Source organism: Thunnus maccoyii, chromosome 15, assembly GCF_910596095.1.
Source record: "Thunnus maccoyii chromosome 15, fThuMac1.1, whole genome shotgun sequence".
Lineage (NCBI taxonomy): Eukaryota > Metazoa > Chordata > Actinopteri > Scombriformes > Scombridae > Thunnus > Thunnus maccoyii.
This window is the reverse complement of record NC_056547.1, coordinates 29,513,543-29,537,130: the sequence shown is the minus strand read 5'-3', so window position 1 is coordinate 29,537,130 and position 23,588 is coordinate 29,513,543. Positions and strand designations below refer to the sequence as shown.

At 41.4% G+C, this 23,588-nt stretch overlaps 2 protein-coding genes across 5 annotated transcripts in view; one reads left to right on the top strand and one right to left on the bottom strand.

Moving 5' to 3' along the window:
- Window positions 1-223: 223 nt before the first annotated feature.
- sema4ab (sema domain, immunoglobulin domain (Ig), transmembrane domain (TM) and short cytoplasmic domain, (semaphorin) 4Ab) lies at window positions 224-23,246 on the bottom strand. Of its 2 annotated transcripts, none has more exons than XM_042435277.1 (15): window positions 23,069-23,246; window positions 21,166-21,412; window positions 19,817-19,977; window positions 18,322-18,381; window positions 18,094-18,192; window positions 17,826-17,919; window positions 12,393-12,515; window positions 11,713-11,840; window positions 10,189-10,370; window positions 9,253-9,397; window positions 7,639-7,828; window positions 6,315-6,430; window positions 4,366-4,529; window positions 3,603-3,691; window positions 224-2,096 (listed from the first exon to the last, which is right to left on the bottom strand). In XM_042435277.1, the coding sequence occupies exons 2-15, from the start codon at window positions 21,260-21,262 to the stop codon at window positions 1,273-1,275; spliced, it is 2,472 nt and encodes an 823-aa protein (XP_042291211.1). In that variant the 5' UTR covers window positions 21,263-21,412; window positions 23,069-23,246; the 3' UTR covers window positions 224-1,272. The 2 variants fall into 2 exon arrangements, with proteins under 2 accessions (XP_042291211.1, XP_042291212.1); XM_042435278.1 differs by having other exon boundaries at window positions 224-2,081; window positions 23,069-23,245.
- LOC121912822 overlaps window positions 23,198-23,588 on the top strand; it is a 16,391-nt gene continuing 16,000 nt past the window's right edge. For 2 of the 3 annotated variants that reach the window (XM_042435281.1, XM_042435279.1), the window contains exon 1: window positions 23,377-23,459. The gene's annotated coding sequence lies outside the window, so the exon portion shown is untranslated. Of the gene's footprint in view, window positions 23,272-23,376; window positions 23,460-23,588 lie in introns of those variants that run through there. The other variant, XM_042435280.1, reaches the window with a different exon arrangement.

The following is a 23,588-nucleotide window of genomic DNA, read 5'->3' as shown; positions in this document are numbered from 1 at the left end:
AGTGTTCCCAACACGAAAAAGTGATAGTCTGACTCTAATTGGTGTCCTGAGATAGATTGAATACTTCACACACTGTCACTACATCCACATGTACACAAGAGAGCAGCTTACTCACTATGGTGAAATCAGACACTATACTTAAATACTGTAAAATCCATGTATACATACAGTGATCAGATTACTATTCTACCTCCAACCTTATCTGGGAACCATGTTTTACTAATTTTAACTGGAGCTATGATACAAGACAGTGTCTCCTGATTTTATGTGTGTGTGTGTGTGTGTGTGTGTGTGTGTGTGTGTGGTGGGCTGACAGTGCAGTGAGAGGACAGGCAGTGTGATTACTAATACTAACAGGTAACTGATTACTAATGGAAACTGGCTTATTAAGTGTTCTAAAGGTCTACTTAGTGGCAGTTTCAGTTTTAAATCACACTGCATGTGGTCACGTGTAAAAATGCAGATAAGAACATTTACATTATAGATGCATGTTTTTTGATGTTAGGTCCAAATGGTCCAGTGTATATGATGCACAGAAAATACTGTAGCCAAGGCACATTCACATCCCATGTGTAATACCATCTCATAAACAAATATCAAAGTGCAGATGAATTTGTGTATGATCGTCCACCTGACTACCTCCTTACAGCATCATCACACCTACTGGACTGAGGAGAACCTCCCCACTAACATAATACAGGTATCAGTTGTGTTTCCTGCAACAGATAGCAAAGCAAATGAGCAGAACATACAGTCCTGTCTGCTTGTATGTACAATGTTGGAGTGATTCTGAGATGTTTGATGAACACAGAGGAAAATCTAACACTTCTGTTAATGTGTGTTTTGAGTGAAAAATGTCATTATTCCATAAAAAGTTGCAGAACTGTGGCAGTCACTGGCTTTGCATCAAACACTGACTATTCTATCAAAATATTTTAAGAACCTGCTGTACTGTATCGGTTTGTACCTTTTCTGTCTCAAATGTCACCATCTAGTAAGTGAAAACACATAGAACATTCACAACATCACAGCCAATGTGCTTCAGCCCCTGGCAACAGTAAAGAGTACCATGTCAACAGTCATGTGTCTTCATTTAGTACCACAGGAAGACTGTCCTTCATCCTGTTGGATCCAAATCTTACTAATCAGGATCTCAGGAGTCCACAGGGTTTGTACCTCATCACTGGCTGTGCAAACAGAAGCTCCGTCACCATGGTGACCTTAGTACCTGGCAGGGCCTCCCCTCACCTCAGTCATAATGTCTGGACCTGTTCAGATGGGGGTGTTGGGCAAATGCCCATTAGAACCTGTGAGTGCCCCATTACAAACTAACCCACTGGCCTGTCCGCTGTGCAGGGCTTGTCCGTTGCGCTTGCTCAAAAACTGGTTCCCCCTGAGGGCCTCCTGCTCCACAGGGGTCCTTCTGTCAGAGTCTCTGCTTGGAGTCCCTGTCTGTGGGGCCGTTCGGCTGCGGCAGCGCTGTCTGACGACGTACAGGAGCATGGTGATGAGCAGACTGAGGCAGAGCACCAACAGAACTGACACAACCACCAGCTCCTTCAAGTAGCTGGGGCCTCGTGCCGACAGCAGGGGCTCCCCGTCCCGAAGCTCTGCCTCTTTCTGCCCAGATCCCTCCGTCCACAAGGTGAAGTTTCTGCCCAGCCGTCTGGTGGTGACCTGAATGTCACTGCTGGCCAGAGTTGGCTCAGTCTCTCTCTGTCTTGTTTCTGTTCTTTTAGGCCCCACAGACACGTGCAGTCCAGGCCTGACAGCCCGTGTGGTGGGTATGGGGGGCGACTGAGGTCGGCTGTAGCTGGTTGGAGTTTGAGGCACGGGGCTGCTCTTCTGTTTGACATGATAGATGGCCATAGTCTGCTGGTAGCCATTCTCAGTGGACAGACAGAGGTAGTGGCCCAGTGTGGCGGGGGTGGCCACAAAGGTCAGACTACCGTCCTCTAGGTGCAGGTACAGGTCTGAGGACAGCCGGCTGTTGGGACGCTCCCACAGCTGCTGGGACAGCCGAGACGCTGCGGGACACTGCAGACGCACCACTTCATTCAGAGACACCGACACCAGCTCACCTGCAGGACATGAGGCTGATATACAGATTACAGCTCAAGACCCCCCCGTACACCACTACACAATATCACCACATACACGGGACTCTGCTGATGGCGAGGACGTGTATTAATGTGCACATTATCAAAGCCAAGGCTGCAAGCAACTCTGTTTTTTCCTACTGGCTCAGGCTTGTTACATACTCCATACAAAGTGAGCCTACATTATCCACTCACATTAACAAATGCACACACCAGCTTCATTGTGTAATTGTGTTAATGTCAGTGTTTCTTGCATGGAGTATACAACGGAGGATTGAATTACAGCGGTTAAAAAAAAAAAAAAGTTTGCATTTACCTTCATTAATCACTGACCCGTCGAGCACACTCAGTGACCCAGATTGAACATGCCCACAGTGTTGCATGACCGACAGGTGCATGCTGGGTCTGCTAACAACTTCTACGCTCAGTGAAGTGTTTGAGGTCTTTCTGCTGTTTTTGACTGTCACAGTTGTGACTGCCAAGTGTTCATTCTGCTTGTCTGAAAACTCTGAGGAGCTCAGTGTGACAGGAGAGGTTGAGTGGACTGCTAACAACGGACACATGCTCTATTCTGTTGTTAATTCCATAAGAAGTGGCAGGCTAGCCATTTATGTAGCTTGTTAATGATTGCTGCACCTGCCACGGTGTCCATAGTCCTTTTTGTTTAACTGTCTTTTCCCCCCCATTTAAATCTGTAATGCAGTAATGTTTACAAGTACAGTACATTTTAACTGACCTACTTTTTACTTTTATCTAACTGTTGTGGATATTTTGAGCGATGGTCAGCACCTCAGTGGAGAAAAGTGGACACGAGCCTTTGATGTCTTAAAGCTGGAAATGTTTATTGAAGTACTTGATCAAGGAGAACTGAAATAGCGAACATCGAAGTCATCTGCAACTCGGATGCTGTCTCTTTCTGTTCTGTCCTCTGAAGGTCTGAGTCCTAGTCTTTATCAGCCTACAATATGAAAAATTAGTCTAATTGGTTCACTAGTTTCTAAACAAGGAACTGCATTTTACCTGTGTCAGTTCAGGTCACGTTGCATGGAACTTCAGCAGTTTTGGTTTGAATGTCTGACTGTGTCAATAGAATCTACACATCCACCTATCTGTGTTGTTTAGGAGAGCTTCCTCCGACCTTGGTGACCATGGCAATGCTAATTTACCTTCTATCAGAGAGGTTCCTGCTTCCCCCAAAACATCACAGACAGCTGGAGTGTCTGCTGGAGAGGACACTCTGGAGAGGAGAATATGTCTCCTTCCTGCTTAAGAATTACAGTGTTACCTCAAGGCCCAGACTTGACCCAGTGTAACCCAATTTGTAACCCCTAAAGATGAAAAATTCCATAACACTAACTAGAGGTTTACTTTCACTTGGATGAAATCTCTTTCATGTAAGTAACAGTACTTTTACTTGAGTAAATGATTCCAGTACTCTTTCCATCCCCAGGAGTATGTAACAAGTTTTAGCAAAGCCAAGCAGTTGAGATAAGTGACACTTACCTGCAGGCAGGTTGTTTGGCCCAAATCTGGCTCTGTGTGTTAATGTAAAGCATGCTTCTTCAACATTCCCTCTGTCAATGTCCTGGCCACTGAGGAGGGAAAACCACAGTCAACAGAGAAGGTTCTGAGATTGTCAGATGACTCATAACTCAGCCAGGAAAGACAGGAAATGAGTCAGTGAGGTCTGGCTGATCTCACGGCTCAGTATGACACTCTGCTCTACACATGGCCATTAATCACATTATCAAGAGTACAGGCTAATAACAGGTTGTATAATGATATTGTCATGTGACGTGTGCTGTCAGCTACTAATAGCACAACACACACTGGATGCCTTGACTGCCAATCACAGCTGATTGTTTGGTGAGCGTTGCTCACTCGACCGTGTGGCTGATCTGCTCCGTTCCTCTTCTCGTGTCAGCAACCATCCACTGAGCTCTGTGTTGGTTTCAGTTGATTTAGGTTAACAAACAGACTCAGATGGAAACTGAACCTGAATACTTGTGGGATGAGGGTCATCATTCAGTGTTCACCACAGTCTCAGCAGCTCACCACTCTCCTTCCTCTTCTCTCATCCCTTGACATCTGCCCTCTGACAGGCTCATATTAGATAAGACCCGCCTTCTTGAAGCGTGACAACTGTCAAAGTCTCAATGTGATAAACATACCTCAGCAGTCTATTGGTATCACGCTCATTCAGTCAATATGTTCTTCCTAAAATGACATTTACAACCTAATGATGGTAAAATCTTGTGGTACTCACAGGCTGGTCTGGGCGCTGGAGGTCTCCACACAGGCCCTGCTGGCAGGGTCCCAGCCACAGAAGGGGTCTCGGGACAGAACACACTGAGCACAGGTCCAGTAGAAAGAGCAGTTGGCTGTTGGAACCCTCACCACACCCTCTGATGTGCCAACATATATCATACCCTGCAGTGGGACACAGTGAGATCAAAACCATTACAACAGCACTGTAAGAGGGTTTTACATTCAGCTCTTAGTGAAGACTAATCCTCCAGTGAGCACCAGTGTCACATGCATACTCATCTTGGATGAGTCTCTTAGCTTTCCATGATTATCACATTTATCAGTGAACAACAAGTAGAATAAAGTGCTGAGTCATTCATTCATTCAGCAGTAGATGTGGGTTTAACTGTAAACACACATCAACTGTGACTATACACACTTGGAATTACTACAGTGTAAGACTGAATCCTTCAGGGCTTTGTGCTATTATATACACACCTCCTGAATTGAATACAGTTTTTATAGATGAATTCTTTGACTTCTTGACTCCGACCAGAATCTGACAATCTTTTAATTTGAGGTGATTTTAATATTCACATTTGTTGTCCATTAAACTCTGTGGCTTGTGATTTTGTACCTTAATTGACTCTTTCAATCTTATCGAGTCAGTCATGGGTCCTACATCAACAGTGTGTCAGAGCAGAGAGTGCTAAATATTTTTCTGATATGATCTACAAACATGGCCATAGACTCAATGTCTTATATATAATAAATACAGTATTCAACCCTGCAGTCATTAAGTGTCTCAAAGCTCTGATACCTGTGAAGATTTCCTAAGATTTTCCTTGGCATAACTGACTCTATACTTACTCAGATCTCACCCCCCTCCTACAGTCCACTGAGTTCAACTCCTGCTACTCAGCTCTCCTCAGTTTTGAACCCATCTCTCTCTCCTTGCTGACACATATTATCTATCTATCTATCTATAAAACCCAGCATGTCCCTTAGACATTATTTCCAAACAGCTTTTTAAGGAAGTGCTGGAAATTACTGGGTCTAGTATTTTATCAAATTGTCTTTAGCCTCAAGAAATCAGTCTATTTTAATTCTTTCAGATCTCTCTGCTGCTTTCAACACAGTCGATCACTTTATCCTCTTGGATCAGCTTGAGCATGTTGTTGGCCTTCAGAGGCAGGCCCTTCAGTGGATTACCTCCTACCTCCAAAACACATCCGTTAGAATTGATATTGTGTCCTCTTCCTCTACACATTTCTCTTGTGGAGTACCGCAGGGTTCCATATTAGGTTCAATTTTATCCATTCTGTTTGAACTCCTTGCTGAGCTGCACTGAGGATGTAAGATGTTTTCTACAGCTAAACCAGAACAAAAACTGAGGTCCTAACCTTTGGTCCTGCAGACTTCTCCATAATGAACACTGTTAGGCTTCTAAAATAAAATGTAAACTCTCACTCTCATTTTTGATGCATGGACCAACTATTTATTCATTGCTATATCAGGATAGGTATCGTTATAGGGATATGAAATGACCTATATCAGGATATGAGATTTTGGTCATATCGCTCAGCCCTGACCGTCACTATACAGCAATCTGTTCCTGTGGCTGCTTGGGACTTAGGATAGATGGACTTTGTCATGTTGTGTCTCTGCCATCCCTAGACTGGGAATAGCACACTCATTGCATGAGAACATGGTGACACACACAATGATATTTTTCTTCATTTGTCTTCTCTGGATAAACAGTAAACTGAAACTGAAAGCCAGAAACTCACATTTCCTGCCTATAAAATACCTGAGCCAACCTACAGCCTACAATGTTTCATTTTCATCAGTACATGGATCTGGACAAGCCTCATGATACACATGGTTGTAGACAATGATATGGAGATGTTTTTTTTTTTTACATGGATGAATCACTCACATTTTCAAGTCTTGATTCTGAATGTGTACCTTTGGAATGGAGAGCTTCAGGCTCTTGACAGGCTGAGGCTTCTCAAACACCTGGACCTCCTCAATAATGTGTGCACCACTCTGCAGCAGCACCACTTTGTGTAGGTAACCAGACTCTGAAACAAAGTTAGTGAGAAAACACAGAGCATGTTAACACAGTGGACAGATGTAACACTGCAAAAGACACATGGAGTTGAAAGAAACATCAGTTTGTGTTCTAGTGTTTTGCTGGTAACTTGTTGTCTGAGGTGCCAGAGTTCTGACACAAAACATCACAAATCAGCCGCATCAGCATCATCAATATCTGAACCTCCATTAACTGATCTTTTATGTTGATGTTGAACCACATCCAGCAGTTATGGAGCAACATTATCATTCATTTGGAGTGGTGTTTCTGTCCACCTGGTGAATGTAAGTCCAACATTCACTCTCTTTTAGCTCTGTTTTTACTCTCTACCAACTCCTGAGGGAAATATCTGGCTCTTTAGCTGCTAAATGCTCCACTATGTTCACCATCTAGTCTACAGCCAACTATCTGCCGTTTGATGCTGAGCAGGTAGTAAACAGTGGCTTTTTAGAGCTTTTTCTCTGAAAACAGCTGCCTGCTGCGGCTGAAAATGAGAGTGCTGAAAGTGAACCAAAACAGTAAAGTTGCAGCCAGACATCATAGCCACATGTTATTCATAGTACCATGGATCTGTCAGTGTCCCAGTTTGTTCTCAGGAGAAACACTCCAGCCCAGAAAAAAACAGAGTGATGCAGCTGTGAGTGTTCTAATAGCCGGTTCCAAAATACCCCAATTTGTTAATCAAACCTTCAATAGCTCACAAATATAGTGTAGGTAGCGGGCATCTCATTGTTAGCTGACCATCGCTGTCTCCAGTTAAAATGACAGACATCACCAGCGGCAGATTAGATTAGCTGTAGCTAATTATCATTAATTGTGTAACTGCTAAAATGAAAAGTCTGTCTGATCTCTGGTTAATGTGTTCTCTGCAGCTGCTGTCTGTACATATGTTATGCTGCTGAACTCATTAACAGGTTGTGAAAATTAATTATGCTGCCACTAAAAACTGTTATACTTCTGCTACTCAGCCAAAGAAAGGTGATTGGACATCTTCAGTTGTAGTTATTTCAGCTTTTAGCTACTTGCAAATGTTGACAGGCAAACCTAATAAGATTTGATGAGGTTTTATTTCAATAAAATGCTATCCAACCCCGTCCCTAGTGTGTTGTAAAGCTTAGGCACTTCAATAAGGTAGCAGAGTTGTGCCAAACTTGCACTGAGGAAAACAAAGAACATACTGTGTCACACATGGCGTACCTGTAAGAAGAAAGAGGACAGTGTAGTCTTTATTGTTGGCAGCCTGGACTCTCTGGACAGTCAGATGGCTGTAGTTGTGCTCTGCAGACACCATGGTCAGACTTCTTCCCACCGGCCGAACACTGTCGTCTGCCAGGAAGTTTTCTTTGACGAAGCGCAGGGCGTTGTCTGACGCATTGTGCAGGCCACACTACCACACAGAGAGCCAGTTTAACAGCAATACAAACTGAACACACTACGCTCACAGTTCGGTTGCATTAAAAGAATACCTAAATGTTAAGGAAATGAAACCACTATGATCAAAGTATAATTCCAATTCAACACAACTGGGATCTTATTTTTGATGTTTTGTCCATATTTGTAGTTTATTGTCAGAATTTGAGCAATTTCCTCCCAGCACAGTCTACTTATATACCCTGGATATCAGCACATATAGCACACCTACACAACCAGTCATAAGTTTGGACACACTTTCTCATGTCCAAAGTGAGGAGCCCTCTGTCAGATGTTTAAATGGTACCTCAGCAAAGAGCCATCATCTCCTCAAACATCATCATCATCAATCAGCACAAGCCTAGTGTGTACACAACTACAGTAAATGCAGAAGGTCAAAGCTGATGTCTACAACAAACCTTTTGTTACATGTGCTCCTACTACTTCACCTGCCCCACCCTCTACTTCCCATCCTGTATCTCCTTAACCCGTTGCCACTTCCCCAGTGGCGCTCTACCTTTCTCTGCCTGTCTGTGAGATTGTTTGAGTGGAGACAGATGTGCGGCAGTCAAAGCAGAGCTAGACCAGCTGTAGCCCATTCAATAATCAAGACATCTACTAACCAGATCTGAGCCTCATCTTGGCAGCTTGGTATTCTATGCTTCAAGCCTTTTTCTCTTGCCTTACCTAAGTGATTTTTGTTGTTGCTTGTTTCCTGGTCTCATGCTGTCTCCTGTTCCTCTGGGTCTGGTCCCTGTCTCCTGCCCCCCTCGTCTTGTCAGCCCTGCTTCCCTGCCCTGGACCCTTGCTCAACTCGGCTTTGCCACATGGATCCTACTCCAGACCTGCCCGCCTCTGCCATAGGCTCCCTTTGCCTCAGCCTCAGCCCCAGGTTCTCAAGTACCAGACGAAGCTTCCCCTGGCTTGCATCCCATTTGCCCCTCCGTAAAATCAATAACCCTGTCTACCAGATTCCTGTCTCCTCACCGTAATTATTCACCCTCTTTTTCTCCTCCAAATAAGTTTGACTAACCTGGAGGTTTGTTTCCTGTCTGTCTGGCTGCTTGTGTTTCTTGACCTGTCAGACTAAGTGTACCCAGATCTCAGCTAATAACTCGGTGCACTCTGTTTTCACTCATAGGAATAGACAACAAAACAAATTTAAGACCAGAGTTGTAGTAAAGTGGAACTACAGCATCCTTCAAGGTAGGGGCCACTATTACTCAGCCAGTTTAAATGGCTATGTCATGAAAACTTTCTATAATAAGTTGGAATGTGAACTCAGCTTGTTAGAGTGAAAGTCAGGACCATATATCTGCCTACATGTCTTATTTTCTTCCAAATGAGCAGTCTTGTCTCTGTTTCTTTCCATTTTCATATCAATTACAAGTGATCATTTACCTCTCCTGGGTTTGCGACCTTCTCTTGAACCCGTGTGCTCCACTGTAACGTGTCCCGGTTCAGGACTTTGTAGTTACCAGAGAAAACTGATTTGATGTCAGTCAGGCGGAAAGAACACACTGCTGACTGTCCCGAGTTGACAGACCTGGTTAATGGAAATCAAACATTAAGAACACTATGAATGAGAGCTACAGACTAAACTTATTTTGAACTCTGGTTACAGTGACAAATTATTTTCTAACTGCTGTGCTCATGTAAAACTGGCATTGTCATTTTGGCATTGCCATTTTCAAAGGGGTCCCTTGACCTCTCACCTGGGATCCTTAAACAGTCTTGGAATTGTATAAATTGGGTATAACTGGAAAGCTGAGACTCTTGTGGATTCAATGAGCCCAACTGTATTCATGTGTGATGATGTTAGTCCCTACAGTAGCCATTTCATTGTAGTGAGTCCATTTTTTGAAACTTGACCTCGCTGTATAAAATGACCTATTTTGACCTCTAATCACAGCTGCATGAAACTTTACAACCACAAACTAGAGATCAAGAGCGTTCAGAGGATGTATGGCTTTCCTAGGTATATTGACAATAGGCTAAGGAACAGAACAGAAGTGCTCGCATTCCAATGGCTGAAAAATGCAGTTCTTACAGAAATCTCCAAATGTCAAAAGTTGATACCAAATCACATCATGAATTTTTCTATGGTGTTCCTCAAGGTCTTGGTGTCTCAATGTATTTTGGAGGGATTTTTGACCATTTTTATCAAATCTGAAGTGGTCGAAAATGGTTATTGGTCTCTGGTAGGGAGGGTGAGACTGGCTCTAATACTTTGGTTAGGAAGGTACAATTTTTAACCTTAAGAGAAAAGAAAGGCCACCAGAACTTCACAGAATGTAGATCAGGTACTGCATAGATCATGTAATGGCTCTTACTGACCACTGAGAGGTGAAGATGCCATAAAAGAGTGTGTCATCCCCAGGAGCTCCCTCTGCTGGTGGGAGGCTGTCTATGTCCTGGATCACATTGTACGGCAGCTCATTGTCAGCCTGGCATAACAGCTGAGCTTTGGCAAACGTGGTCCAGCGTCGCTGCAGGGTCCGCTGACCTCCAACATCACTCTGACACATGACAGGAGAAGAAAACATCAAGCACAACACAGTACTGCAACCTGCTGGTGTCAGAACTTACACAGGATTTCCTGTTAGCCAGTGAAGAAGATACAGCAGTAGTAGTAGATACATCAGTACACCATTATACCTCAGAGAGCAGACAGTGGACATGTTTATTTGTGCTTTAGAATGTAACCACAGTGAAACAATCAATGGCTTGAACTAATGACTACTAATAGACTAGGAAAATCTTTGGTCATAGGATAGGAGCAGTCCTATGTGAGAACGACTAAAACTTATATATGTATATGAACACCATCATGTCCCCCTGGCTGGAGAGGCTAATGAGTCCCAACTTTATTCACAGCAGGTAGAATATTTTTATAAGGCCTTAAATCTTATCTTTTATAACATTTGAGAGATGGTTATGGCTATGTTCACACAGTGGGGTATTTCCCAAGACTGTGTGACATTACAGAAATAATAATTTCCCCCTCATGTAGGGACCATGAGGTTAAGTTAAAAGGGAACTGCACAGTGGAAGAGAAGATGTCATACAGTGGTGACCACAGTGCACATGTGCCTGTGCAATATGAGCAAGATGCTGCAAAAACTCCTAAAAACAGGGCGTGTGTCAGTCCTAACTTTAGTACTCCTAAGTGGGCTAAGAGTGTTTCATACAGCATTTTAGCTACTGGTAAGATGAGATCTTCTGTGAACACAACCCCTGAAGTCTTATAGTTCCCATTAAAGCATTTTTACTCATGTGGTGCATCTCAGCCACCGCCATATTGGTCCAGTCTTCGGTCCGCTCTCTGCGGTAGAGAATATCAGACCTTTGTGCTGCATTTGGATGTTCTACAGAAAGAAATGCCAAAACTCACAACGGATAATTTCATTCTGCTGTCATCAAACTGTTGAATTTAATATACTGTTATCTCTAAAATCCATGTTAAATGGCTATTAATCTTTTGCAAGAGTACTTTCTATTGCAAATTTGTAGATTCTATTTATTGATTTATTATTCCATTTATTGACAGCAAATCTGGATTCTATGATATGAAACCCAGCAAGCAAAGGAAGCACATGGATGAACAGCAGAAAAGTGGACTATACATCAGGAGTGGTCTAAGAGGTTACTCAAGACACTTTAATACTTAATGAAACTAAAACTAATTCTCACTATACTGTATCCCTTCAAGACATGGTAAGTTAGGTTTTTAAAAAGAGTGATGGCACTGATAACTGTTGCAAATCAGCTAACATTGTAACAATGAACAGCTTACAACTTTTTTAAAAAGGTGGCCATACCAGGTGCATTCCAGGAACAATAAATGTTTTGTTGTCTTACCATGCAGATCTGAGAAACACGAGAGACAATAAATTTGTCGATGAAGTCATACTCTCTGCCCACTTCACTGAAGAAGAAGTAGATTTTCTCCTCATCAGGTATGAAACTGGAGCTGATGAAGGTTGGATCTACAGAACGACGCAGATGTAAGTTTGTCTGATATAATACAACAACATCATTACAGCTGGAAATAGAAGCAACGTACTCACATTAAAATAAAAGGATATGTTATAAGCTTATCAATATGTTGTGTCTATGATGCTTGTTGGTGTGAGATGGTATTTTCAATGATGTAAGGGACAAAGCTGCCATTGAGTCATCATATGATTAAAGATAAAACAACAAAACCCCCACAGGAATCTCCGGTGCTTTCTTTACAGCTAGTGACGAACAGAAAACATATCAGTAACAGTAAATGGAGTACATTTCCCCTTTACTGTGGAGCAAGTTCTGAATGCAAGACGAGAGAAATGTTTTCTGTTTGTCACTAGATATAAAGAAAGCACTGGGGATTCCTGTGGGGGTTTTGTCATTTTATCTTTATCATTTACCAACACAGCTGGGGAACATTGTAAGAGTACTGTCCATTTAGAACTGAAATATCAGGTTTGTGAACTTTAAACATGTCTATCCACAACTGCTATGACTTCCAAATGTTTAGTTTTGGTAAACACACTCACCCTCCAGCCACCCTAATGTATCATCCAACTTCAGGTCAACACGCCTGCCCTCACTGAGGTGCCGGGAGATCACTGGCCGGTTCCCCCTGTAGTCTGCCACTGTCCCAGTATACAGCTCTCCATCTGGGAAACATAACAACACTTTTTTAAAATGAATAGGTCATGTACCTTTTAAAATATTAAAGATGCTTCATTCTAAAATAGGAAGATGGTCCATGACAGGGTTGACAGTTGTATGACACCATTCTCCAAAGGTTCATATCTATCTGCAAAACTGGAATTGGTTAGAAAAGATTAGACCTCACGCAGAGGATGCACAACTTTACATGACATCTTCCCCTGATAACATGAGGTCTTTGCACTGTTCAACTGTTTGAGGGAAATCAATCCCCCATCAGTCATTGGTGCATTTTATGATGTCATTCCACCTCTCTTTATTGAATTCCTGATGAGTTTTGAAATGAGTCCTATTGTATTAGTAATTATGCATAAAGGTTAGGTTAAATTACAGTTTTTAGAAGGAGATGAACTGGACAGGACATTATCATTAGGGCCCAAGCACGGAAGTGTGAGGAACCTATTATTATTATTGTTATTCCAGTACGTCATTGCATTTTTGAGGGGCTTAGGATCACAAAAATTGGCACACAAGTAAGAAGTGGCGAAAATTGCAAATGTCTGTAGTGATTGGGCTTAGGTGTTGCCAGTGGGCACCATAGCGCCCAAAAACGCATTTTGGAACAAAGTTTCTTTGATGTGCATGAAATTCAGTGGGTTCATTGCTCTCATCATCATTATCGACATAATACTTTTTTTTGCCCTTTTTTCTTTTCACCCAACAGGAAGTCAGCCACTTTGGATTTTGTTCAAACACATGTTTGAGGTCTTTAAGATGTGTGAAAAGTCATGTAAGCCTCATTCTAACTTCAGATTAACTTTGGATTATACATTCAGCAAGCACTTTATTAGGAACACCTGTGCAATCTAATGCAATCCGATACAACAGCTCTGCCAGAAATTCTACTTTTACAAAGCTTATACATTTTCAGTTTTTGTTGACATTGTCAGAAAGGTGATAATTCTTATTTATGTTCATTACTGAGGTCGTAGTGGGTGGTGGTGGTGTACTGGAGTGCATTATATTGAAAAGTCTTCCTAATGTTTTGTCCACCTCATCAACATACATGAGAGGGGCAGAGCTGTTGTACTGGATTGCATTAGATTGCACAGCTGATACTAATAAAGTGCTCAGTGAGCCTTTATTGGCACATGTGCAAATGTGACTGTGGATTTTGTCCCCCTTGATTTATACTGAGAGCACATCGAGAAGTCAGTATGAACAGCAGGAATAATTACAGAAACTGAACAGAAGCAAAAACAGTTTCAATGTTCACATGGACATGTGAGTATTGTTATAAAACAGACTGGAATTAGAAATACCGCCTTGCAGTTGTATGCCTCCACCAACCAGTCAAGTTTACATTCATGTCTGTCCAGACTCATAATATTTGTAGTGAAGACTTTGAAGGAATTTAATAAGATCACCACAGTTTCAAGGTGGGCATCCGATTTGATTAGTATCACCAGTTCAGTATGAAATATGGTCACAATCTCTCTGAATAATCAGAAAAGTATTTTTGCAGAATATAATGATGTCACAGTAAAGGTGACCTTTGAGCTTTTGGATATAAAATGTCATCACTTCATCATTTTATCCTATTAGACATTTGTGTGAAACTGTCATAATTAGCGTATGAATTCTTGAGTTAGGGCCAAAAATGTGTTTTGTGTGGTCACAACAACCTTGACCTTTGATCACCAAATTCTAATCAGTTCATCCTTGAGTCCAAGTGGATGTTTATTTGTTTAATTGGATCCCCAACTATTCTTCCTGGGGTCCACACATAAAAATACAACATACATGAACACTTGACAACAATACCCAGAACCCAGAGTCCCTCACACCCACCCAGCATCCCCAGATCACCCCTTACTCACACAGAATCCTCAGCTTCAAAAGGTAGGGCTGGGCGATATGGACAAAATTAAACATCACGATATTTTGACCAAATACGTCGACATCGACATATTGACAACATTGCAGGGATTACTGTGGGTACTCCCACAAAACATCCACACAATGAGATTTTAGATAAACAATCATCAGTAATATGGATACAATGACCAGATGGGTAAAACAAATAATAAAAAATAATTAAATCATAGAAGGCAATAATAGAAAAGCTAGGGAAGTCTGGTAAGTTCAGAAAACCACATCAGTCCACGGTAATGCAGCCCTGAAAACCAGGAAAAGACAGCATCCATGCCAAATCACGATATTACGAGAGCCAAGATCTAGGACGATATCTAGTTTCATATCACAACATCAATTTAATATTGACATATTGCCATATTTTTTTTTTTTTTTTAGGGAACATGGTAGCATATTCCATTGACTGGTAGGTCTGTGCAGAACCTTTCTCTGCATAGCACAGGTCCTAGGAGTAGGTTCTACTATATGACCTTGTGGTACTTGTCTAGTAGTATGACCATGTCTGACACTACGATATATGAAATCTTTGGTTGTAAGCTTTTAGGTTTGGTCACAGTACAAATGTAATGAAAGAAAACTAGGAGACTGCTTAAAAATCTGTCCTAAACATTAAGCCAGGAGAGAGCTTCATGCCCTCCACACTCGCTCTGGATGAGAAGTAAGGAGCTAGACGTTAAGATTTGTTCTGCACGAGTTGAAGCTTGTGCAAACATCTTTTAGTCGCACTTGACCAAACTACCGAGCAATAGTCAAGATGAGACAAAACCAGTGATTGTATAATGTGTCTGGTTGAGTGATCAGTCAGGAAGTAGTCACACCTCCTGATGACAGACACTGCTCTATCCATTTTGGCTACAGTCTTATAAACATGACTCGAACAGGTAAGCTGTTCATCCAGGTCGACACCTAAAAGCTTCACTTCATGGACCTGCTCCAAAGCACGACACTCCCCAATGCATGATTCCAACCAAAGATAATACACTTTGTTTTAGATATATTTAGCTTGTTTTCTCTACCCTATTGAACACACATTCAAGTTGACTTTGCAGAAGATCCTTTAGTTCATTTAGACTGTTAGTGGACTTATACAATGTAGAATCATGAGCGTACGTCGTCATAGATGACTTTTTTAACACCAGAAGTAGGTCATTGGTAAAAACTGAGAAGAGGACCAAGGCAGCTAGTTTGGGGAACTCCACACTCAAGCTTTCTTGTAGCTGAAAAATACCCATTAAAGTACACACAATGCATTCTGTTAGTCAAGTAACCTTTCATCCATTTGCACTGAAACAATATGCCCAAAGACCAGAAGTAGTTCATGGTCATTTACATCAAAAGCAGAAATAAAGTGGAGCCTGACAGCACCAACTATTTTATTTATCATCTATTTGAGTCAGCCAGTCATCCGTCATCTGTGTAATGGCAGTACAGGTTGAGTAGGCATGCTGAAACTCAGAATCAAGGCCATTGACAGAGAAATCATTTAAAATTTCAGAAAAGACTAGTCTTTCCAAAAGTTTACTAAGAGCAGGGTGTATACTAAAAGGTCTGCTGTTCATCCCACTCAAGGTACTCCTGCTGTTCTTAGATATTGGAATGATTTTGGCAACTTTCAATGCTTGAGGGAAAACACTTTCCTTCAGGCTGAGGTTAAAAATGTGACACAGCAGTTCAGCAATCACTTACAATTAATTTACTGTCAGTGTTATCCAGTCCAGACTGTTTGTTTTTTACTGAGATTAGATGTTTCTTTTTACTTCCTCTAGTTGCACTGGTTCAAAGTGAAAGCTGCAATCTTTGTTTTTCATGATAAATTCTTCAGTTAGTTCTACAGATAGTTCATCATTTGAGTTATTCATATTATGTCTTAGACTGTCAACCGTTCCAACAAAGAAGCCATTAAAATAATTAGCGATTTCAAGGGGTTTTGTAATGAATGCAGCATCTGACTATGACAGAAGGGTTATTTGCTTTGACCTACTTAATGTTGTTAAACATATTCCATAATTCCTTCCCATCATGCTTTAGTTCATGAATCCTGTTTTGATAATGAGATCTTTTTTTGGTCTGTTCATTTTTGTGACCTTGTTTCTGAGTTCACAGTATTTCTTCCATTGAATAGAGTCTCCCAATTTTATTGCAGCACGTTTCATTTGATCCCAGTCAGACATGCATGTTTTCAATTCCTCATCCAGCCACAGGGCCAAAGTACTTCTCAGTGAATTTTTTTGTTGGTGCATGCTTGTCAACAACAGTCTGTAACATCTCCAAGAACATACATAGTGCAATATCTAAATGATGTTCTGTATCTAAGACGCCAGATGTAATGAAATTCCTTCCGGGTGTTGCTGAGATATCTCGTTTCGCAAGAATGGGACGGATATGAGGTCAAAGTGACCTTGACCTTTGACTGCCAAACTCTAATCACTTCATTCTTGAGTCTAAATGGACGTTTGCGCCAAATTTGAAGAAATTCCCTTGAAGCATTCCTGAGATATCACTTTCATGAGAATGGGACGCACGGACAACCCGAAAACATAGTACCTCCGGGTATGGCTGTCACCAAGACGGAGGCGTAAAAATTGTGAACACGTCCTTTAAGCTAATTTTCTAGACCATGTTACATCATGTATGACTCCCAAAACACCTGACAAATCTGTATGGCTGATCATGGAGTAATCTACAGTTATGATTTAGCTAGAGTAATCCCAAAGGAGCTTTCACATGACAAGAGCCCAGTGCTGCTTAATGCCAACTCAGCTGGTGACCACACATAAAAAGGACTGAGTGCTTGTAATGGCTCTTCAAAAAGGTCAGAGTCTAAACTAAGCCAGTCTGACAGTCTGACGTATGCTGAGTCAGACCTCCATAACTAAATAAAAAGGTTTGTGTACTGTGTGATGCTGATCATGTGAAAAAGAGGAGCTGGGCTACAGTCAATGTTTTCATGTACAACTGTAATGTTAATGTATAGTGAGTTCTTAATATGTCAAGTTGTACTGGTCTATAAACAGTGAGCTATACAGTGCAACAGCATTTAACAAGCAGAGCTGCTTAGTTAAATGCCAGATGGCTCATTTGTTGGAAATGGTCCATGTGTTAAAGAAGCTGACGAGGAAACAAAAAGCTCATCAGCACAAACGCTGAAATAACAGAAATCACAGAAACACAACTTCTCCACTCATTCCTGTTACTTCCAGTGTTTGGAGCATAGTGGTGGTAAAAACAGGAGTGAGGTGCTGTATGTTTGGGTTCAGCAGTAAGTGTGCCGGTGATGCTCTCCCAGGCCAGCTGGATGATGTAATCCCTCCACATACAGTAAGCAGCAAAAAGCTTGTTTCAGCTAACGTTCTGTCCTAGTGACTGCATCATTATCTTACCTACGATGATAGCGGTGTTGCGTTGGTAGGGGTCATACGGGCAGCGACCTCGTCCTTCATCAGGCTTCAGGCTCATCGTTAGTGTCTCTGTGTTCTGGACAGAAAGGGAAAAAAGTCAAGCTCATACGGAACTAAATAAAGCTGAATGGAGAAATAAAATCAGACGACATCAAATGCAACAATCCACTTTAAAATAAAATGTGGGTATTTTGTGATGTGAATTGTCAAACAAACCAATCCATTTCAATCTCAATGTAAACAAACTTACAATATAGGTGCAGCGTGGACTGAAGGCAAATGTTCCACAGGCGTAGATGTGGGTGGTGTTCAAGAACTGCAGTACACGAATGAAATTTGGACAGTCGGCCTAGAAAACATCAAGTTAAATGGTTCAGTAAAACCAAGTAGAGCAAGCAGGACCAAGCATTCAGTACCAGAACAGAGATATGCAACACACACAACACAATGTAACTGTACTCTGAACTGTTCTACTTGCCTTTTTCTTGCCTTTCATGGAACATTGCTCAAGGTCTTTCTCTGAAGGGCTCCAGTCCAGCTGAAAGAAGAGAAGAGAGTCAAATTCATCAAAGCAACTGAGATTCACATATAGTTATACTGTAGAGGTGTGGAAAATCAGTTTAGAATAATGTGGCAGTAAATGTAGCAGATACAGCTGTAGCAGTTTTTCTTCATTATTTCTGAAACTATTTTGTGAAATTATATATAAAAGAGATGTTACCCATTGTGCAACAATATTCATCATCATCATATGTTTTTATTTTGTATGTGGAAATGTTACAAGGGCTGCATTGCTTTCTCAGAGTTGCACTGCTCTTAATAATAATAATAACAACAAATAATTGTATTATTTTCCTGCAGGCATGAGAGTCTAACATGTTCAAATCATTTCAGTTCAACAGGAATGATTGTTTGGCACACTGCAGTAACAGCCTGAAGGTTGTACCGGCTTTTCTATTCATTCAATCGAGAATCAAACCATGATACCAATAATCAGACAGTTTGATCTCCATCCTCTCATATGACTCTGATTTTAAGCAGCAAGCAAACATATTTGACAAAATGTCAAAAATGAGTTTTTCTTTTAAAACTGTAGTGACTCACAAACACAGTGATGTGTGAGCATAAATAACTACACAACTAGTGGTAGAGTTACACACTGTGCTCTTTTCAGTTTTTAATATTAGTGGATGTTGTGAAAAATGTTGAAACTCTTGGCATCAGCTCTTCAACTTTACTCAAAAACATTTTCAGCTAGAACCTGTTTTTATGTCTTACTCATTAAACCACAGTCGAACACTTCAATTTCAGTGCTTACTTGTCAAGTGACATTTCAACTGTTTTCATTGTTTAGACCTCGACTGACACTTCACCTGCTTTCAGTTCTTGCTCTTTATCTGTTATTTGTATATAAACACTGAAAGTAGTTGAACTGACACTTCAATGGTGAACAGCACTTCAACTACTTCTGAAAACAATTAAACCTCAACTGATTTCAACTACTTTCAGCTCTTACACCTGACATGGCAGTTTAACTCCCTTCAATACTCACACTTCAAATCCTTTCAGGGCCTCAACAGACTGCAACTCCCACAAAACATCTCACATGCAAATTGTTTAGTGTTTGAACCTGCAATTTTAAGCATTAGCACAATTTTCTTCAAAAAAACCCAAACTTTTCTAGTCTTATAGTTTGTAAGGACAGTGATTAGCAGATGGCACCTAGAGCCCACTTCTGCTTGAGGTTTCTTCCCGTTAAAGGGGAGTTTTTCCTCACCGCTGTCATCAAGTGCTGCTCATGGAGGAATTGTTGGGTCTCTGTAAATTAAAGAGTACGGTCTAGACCTGCTCTATGTGAGAAGTGCCCAGAGATGACTTTTGTTGTGATTTGGCGCCATATAAATGAAAAATTGAATTGAACTGAATTGATTAGTAACTTGTGCCTGCAACACCATCAGTGCTCGCTCCCCCACCTTGCTCCTCAGTATGATGGCTTCTTTGAGGCTAACATCCAGCGCTAACACAGCATCCTGGGCTCCAACATACAGCATGTCTCCATCCTCACTGAGCAGCAGTGTGGTGGTGTTGCTGACATCAGGGCTACTGAAGCGGGTGAGATGTCTCCCAGGACTACCTGTTGTTGCACAGCAGTTCACACTTTGAATTAGGGGACTTTCATTTAATCACCTCAGATGTCACAGAAGTCGTTTTGTTCATATGTTCTGGTAAATCATTATCCAGGAATGAACTATAAACACCAAACAAACACACTGTGCAGGGAAAATCTATGCAAATGCAGTCATCATGTACAATATCTTGTGATTCTACTCTTAAACTCCCAAGTGTTCAGATGGAGCTTATTGCTGTCATGAATTCAGCTGTTTCAAGACTTGTGAAATCATCCTTCAAAGTGCTTGAAAAGCCTTTAAACTACACCAACAAAACAACACTGTCTTTTTTAATGCTCAGTGCTATTTCAGTCAAAACATAATGCACTATCTAACTCATAAAACATTTGCACAGCTGTGTTTAATGTTTTGAAACCTGCACTTCTGCACAGCAGATATTTAGACATGTCATAGCAGGAAAGGTGCAATTATTCATGACTGAATCCCATTTAGTTTTTCCAAAACCGCGACCCTGGCACACTGCATCATGGTTCATCAGTATGGCTTCCTCGGACACCTGAATGGAACTGAGCCATCACTCGTGTTATCAGTTCCACTTGTACTTTTCCTGCTGTTGAAATGTCTGCTGCTCATCTTCAACTGCTACACTGCTGATTTTAAAGTAGAACTCCACATCAGTGTGTGTTTCCAGGTTTTCTATGTGTGAAAAAATAGTATAAAGCACTTTGTGTCTCCAGTGGAAGCTGTGTGAAATCTCATAAATTGCCTCAAGTGACGTCACTTGAGTCAGCATGGGTTGGGGCTGAAGACTACAAGTTTGAAAATGAAGAAAATCTGAGGATGTGGAGTTAGAAAGAAGTGAGACCTCTGTAACCTCTGCTGGAGGCTAGCAGCTCCAGGCTACATTATTCGCTACTAGCATAACACAACACATTCTCAAGTTGCATTGTGGGTAACGTTGGCACCAGGTTTTGACAAGGTAGGAAAATTAATAAAAAAGACAATATCTCTAGTTCTGCTGCATCATTTTTGATCCTCTTTTTAAAAAAAATGTCCACCATGAGTCTGTTGATGATGTTACAGGAGCGCAATGCTAAATCTGTAATAATAATAATAATAATAATAATAATAATAATAATAATAATAATCTGTAGTAAGTTTACCAAGTTCAAAAAGTGAAAAGTCTTACTCACCCACAGGGAAGGAGACTCTGGGAGTCAGTCTTGTCAGACATGGGCTCAGAAAGCCCAGCAGAGCCATGGTGAGTGACAGCAGGCTGTGATTCTCCATTATAGCAGGAATGAGGGAGTTTGACCTCAATTACAGTTAAGATCAGCAGGAGAGCACTGAGTCATCCAGAGTGTCAAAGATTTGTTAGGAGGGGTGGAGGTCCTAGCTGAAGCCACATCCTCTGGTTTCTACAGCAGACCATCACTGTATCTGAGACAGGCAGAGAAACACAGAGACGCAGGCAGCAGGAGTGAGAACTCTTCATTTTCAGGGTATTAATTACTTGTAGACCTATCTCTGGAGATGTTTTGGTCAAAAGCCACGGGTATATTCTGTCCAGCAATCCTCAGGTGGGTTATAAATCCAGATATTTCTTTTACAAAGAATTCCTCAACATGGAAGATTCCCCTGAGAAGTCTTTTTCCTGATTCTACTGCTGTTTATTGCTCCAAGTACATCTTGTTGACTTCATTCAGTGCTTTTGTATTGCTGCCGCAGTCTGTCTGATATAAGCATACTGAAGAAAGCCTTGGCCTAAAAGGTCCATGCAACTAAATAATACTTTTCTTTTTAGATGGCAGACAGTATGAGGAGGAGATAGAGGAGGACGACATGCAAAAAGGTCCCAGGATGGAATTGAGCCAGAGACCTTTCAGCTATATGAGGTGTGCCTTGAAGGACAGGTTCACAATTTTTCAAGTCTGTCCCAAAAACAACAGTCAAGTGTCCATGTGAACAGTGAAAGAGGTTTTCCTCTCTGTAATCATTCCTCCTGTTCATACTGGCTGTTAAAAGATCCTTCAAATGTGCTTTAATGTAAGTGATGGAGGCCAAAACTGCAATGCACTCTAAAAGAGTTTAGAAATGATGTGTAAGCTAAAGCCATCAGCTGTTTATCAGCATGCGGTGTGTTAAAATGTTGTGGAAGTATTCAATACTAACTTTAAGGGTTACGTATTGATTTGGTTAGTTCTTTATAGCAACAAGTTGTATTATTTTTAACTGTTAAACAGACCCATAATGAGTATGCTAATTTGTGTGTGAGTGAGGTACAGATAAGATACTGATGTGTGAGTGGTGATACAGCTGTGTGTCACTAGTGTTTCATTGGCAGACACCACTATACAACAGCATCATATTTTGACTGCTGGTATATGCCACATAACAACAACACATGCCTGCTAATTAAGTGGCGTCACCACTTCCATAATTACAGATCCCATTTAAAACTGAAAACGTTTGCCACTATTATACTGAGACATGTTTAGTCCACTATTCACTTACACGAGGGAGGCAGAATATTAGGAACACTTGTCAATGTACTGCAGTCAATACAACACCAACAACAACTGCTATATCAGTATTGTTACAATAACTCCCATAAACCATCTCTGTATACAGAATATACGTCTCGCTGACTGCTTGTGTCTGTGTGCAGGTAACTTCCACTGAGCAGACCACAATAATACTGCGTAGCTGACATTAGCAGAGGTAGCTGATGTATAGTGGCAGCAGGAGGAAGGCAGTTAACAGTTAACACTTACCTATCAAGTACGTCAGCGCTGATGAGACACGTGGTACCCAAAGTTCGGCTCAACAGGCTCAAACCTGCTGCTAACAACACATTCTGGTCCTTTATTAAAGCCACCGCAGCGTGCTGACTTCACAAAGCGACGTGCTGTGATGGTTCATGTTCTGTAACGTTACTGCTGAACTCACCCTGTTACTACTTGTACTCAACTCATATCTCCTGTGTGCAACAGGACGCCGCAAAACTAAAACCAGCCATCATTTTTGTCAATTTTAAAGAGCAGCAACACCCATCCAACAGTTGTAGAAGATGTGAGACAGTTAAAGTGATCTTACATGTCTGTGCGGATGGTTTCCTCCACCGCGTCGGATCCTTTCTGTTCTTCTTTTAGACCTCTATCCGCAGTTTGAACCTGCCTTCCTTTGCATCGCTTTAGCGAAAACTGGACTGAAGAAACGTGACCCGGTGAGGAGAAAACGCTGACCGCGTTGAGCCTTTACTACAACAACAAAGCCTGAGAGCCTCCTCCCATCTGAAGGTCCAGCAGACTCCAGCCTCCACCTACAGGACAGCCACACACATTACAGTATAACAGAGGGGCCAAATCAGGCCTTTCCCACATCTGTTCAGTCCCTCAGGATGAATTTATTCACTGTATGACTGAATCCAAATGCGGCAGCACATTTACCCAAGTGAAAGGTGCTGTTGTAGCACTCAGATTTGCAGGTATACGTACACAGGCAGTGGTGGAAAGTAACTTGGTACATTTACTCAAGTATACTGTACTTAAGTACAATTTTGAGGTACTTGTACTTTACTTGAGTGTTTCCATTTGATGCTACTTTATACTTCCAC

Excerpts from the sequence above, each read along its gene's own strand:
- sema4ab (XM_042435277.1), bottom strand. The coding sequence starts at position 21,262 with ATGGAGAATCACAGCCTGCTGTCACTCACCATGGCTCTGCTGGGCTTT. Across the intron at positions 10,371-11,712 it reads GTGTTTCTCAGATCTGCATG|AGTGATGTTGGAGGTCAGCG; the intron begins GTAAGACAACAA and ends GTCATGTGTCAG. Across the intron at positions 4,530-6,314 it reads TGAAGCTCTCCATTCCAAAG|GGTATGATATATGTTGGCAC; the intron begins GTACACATTCAG and ends GTCCCACTGCAG.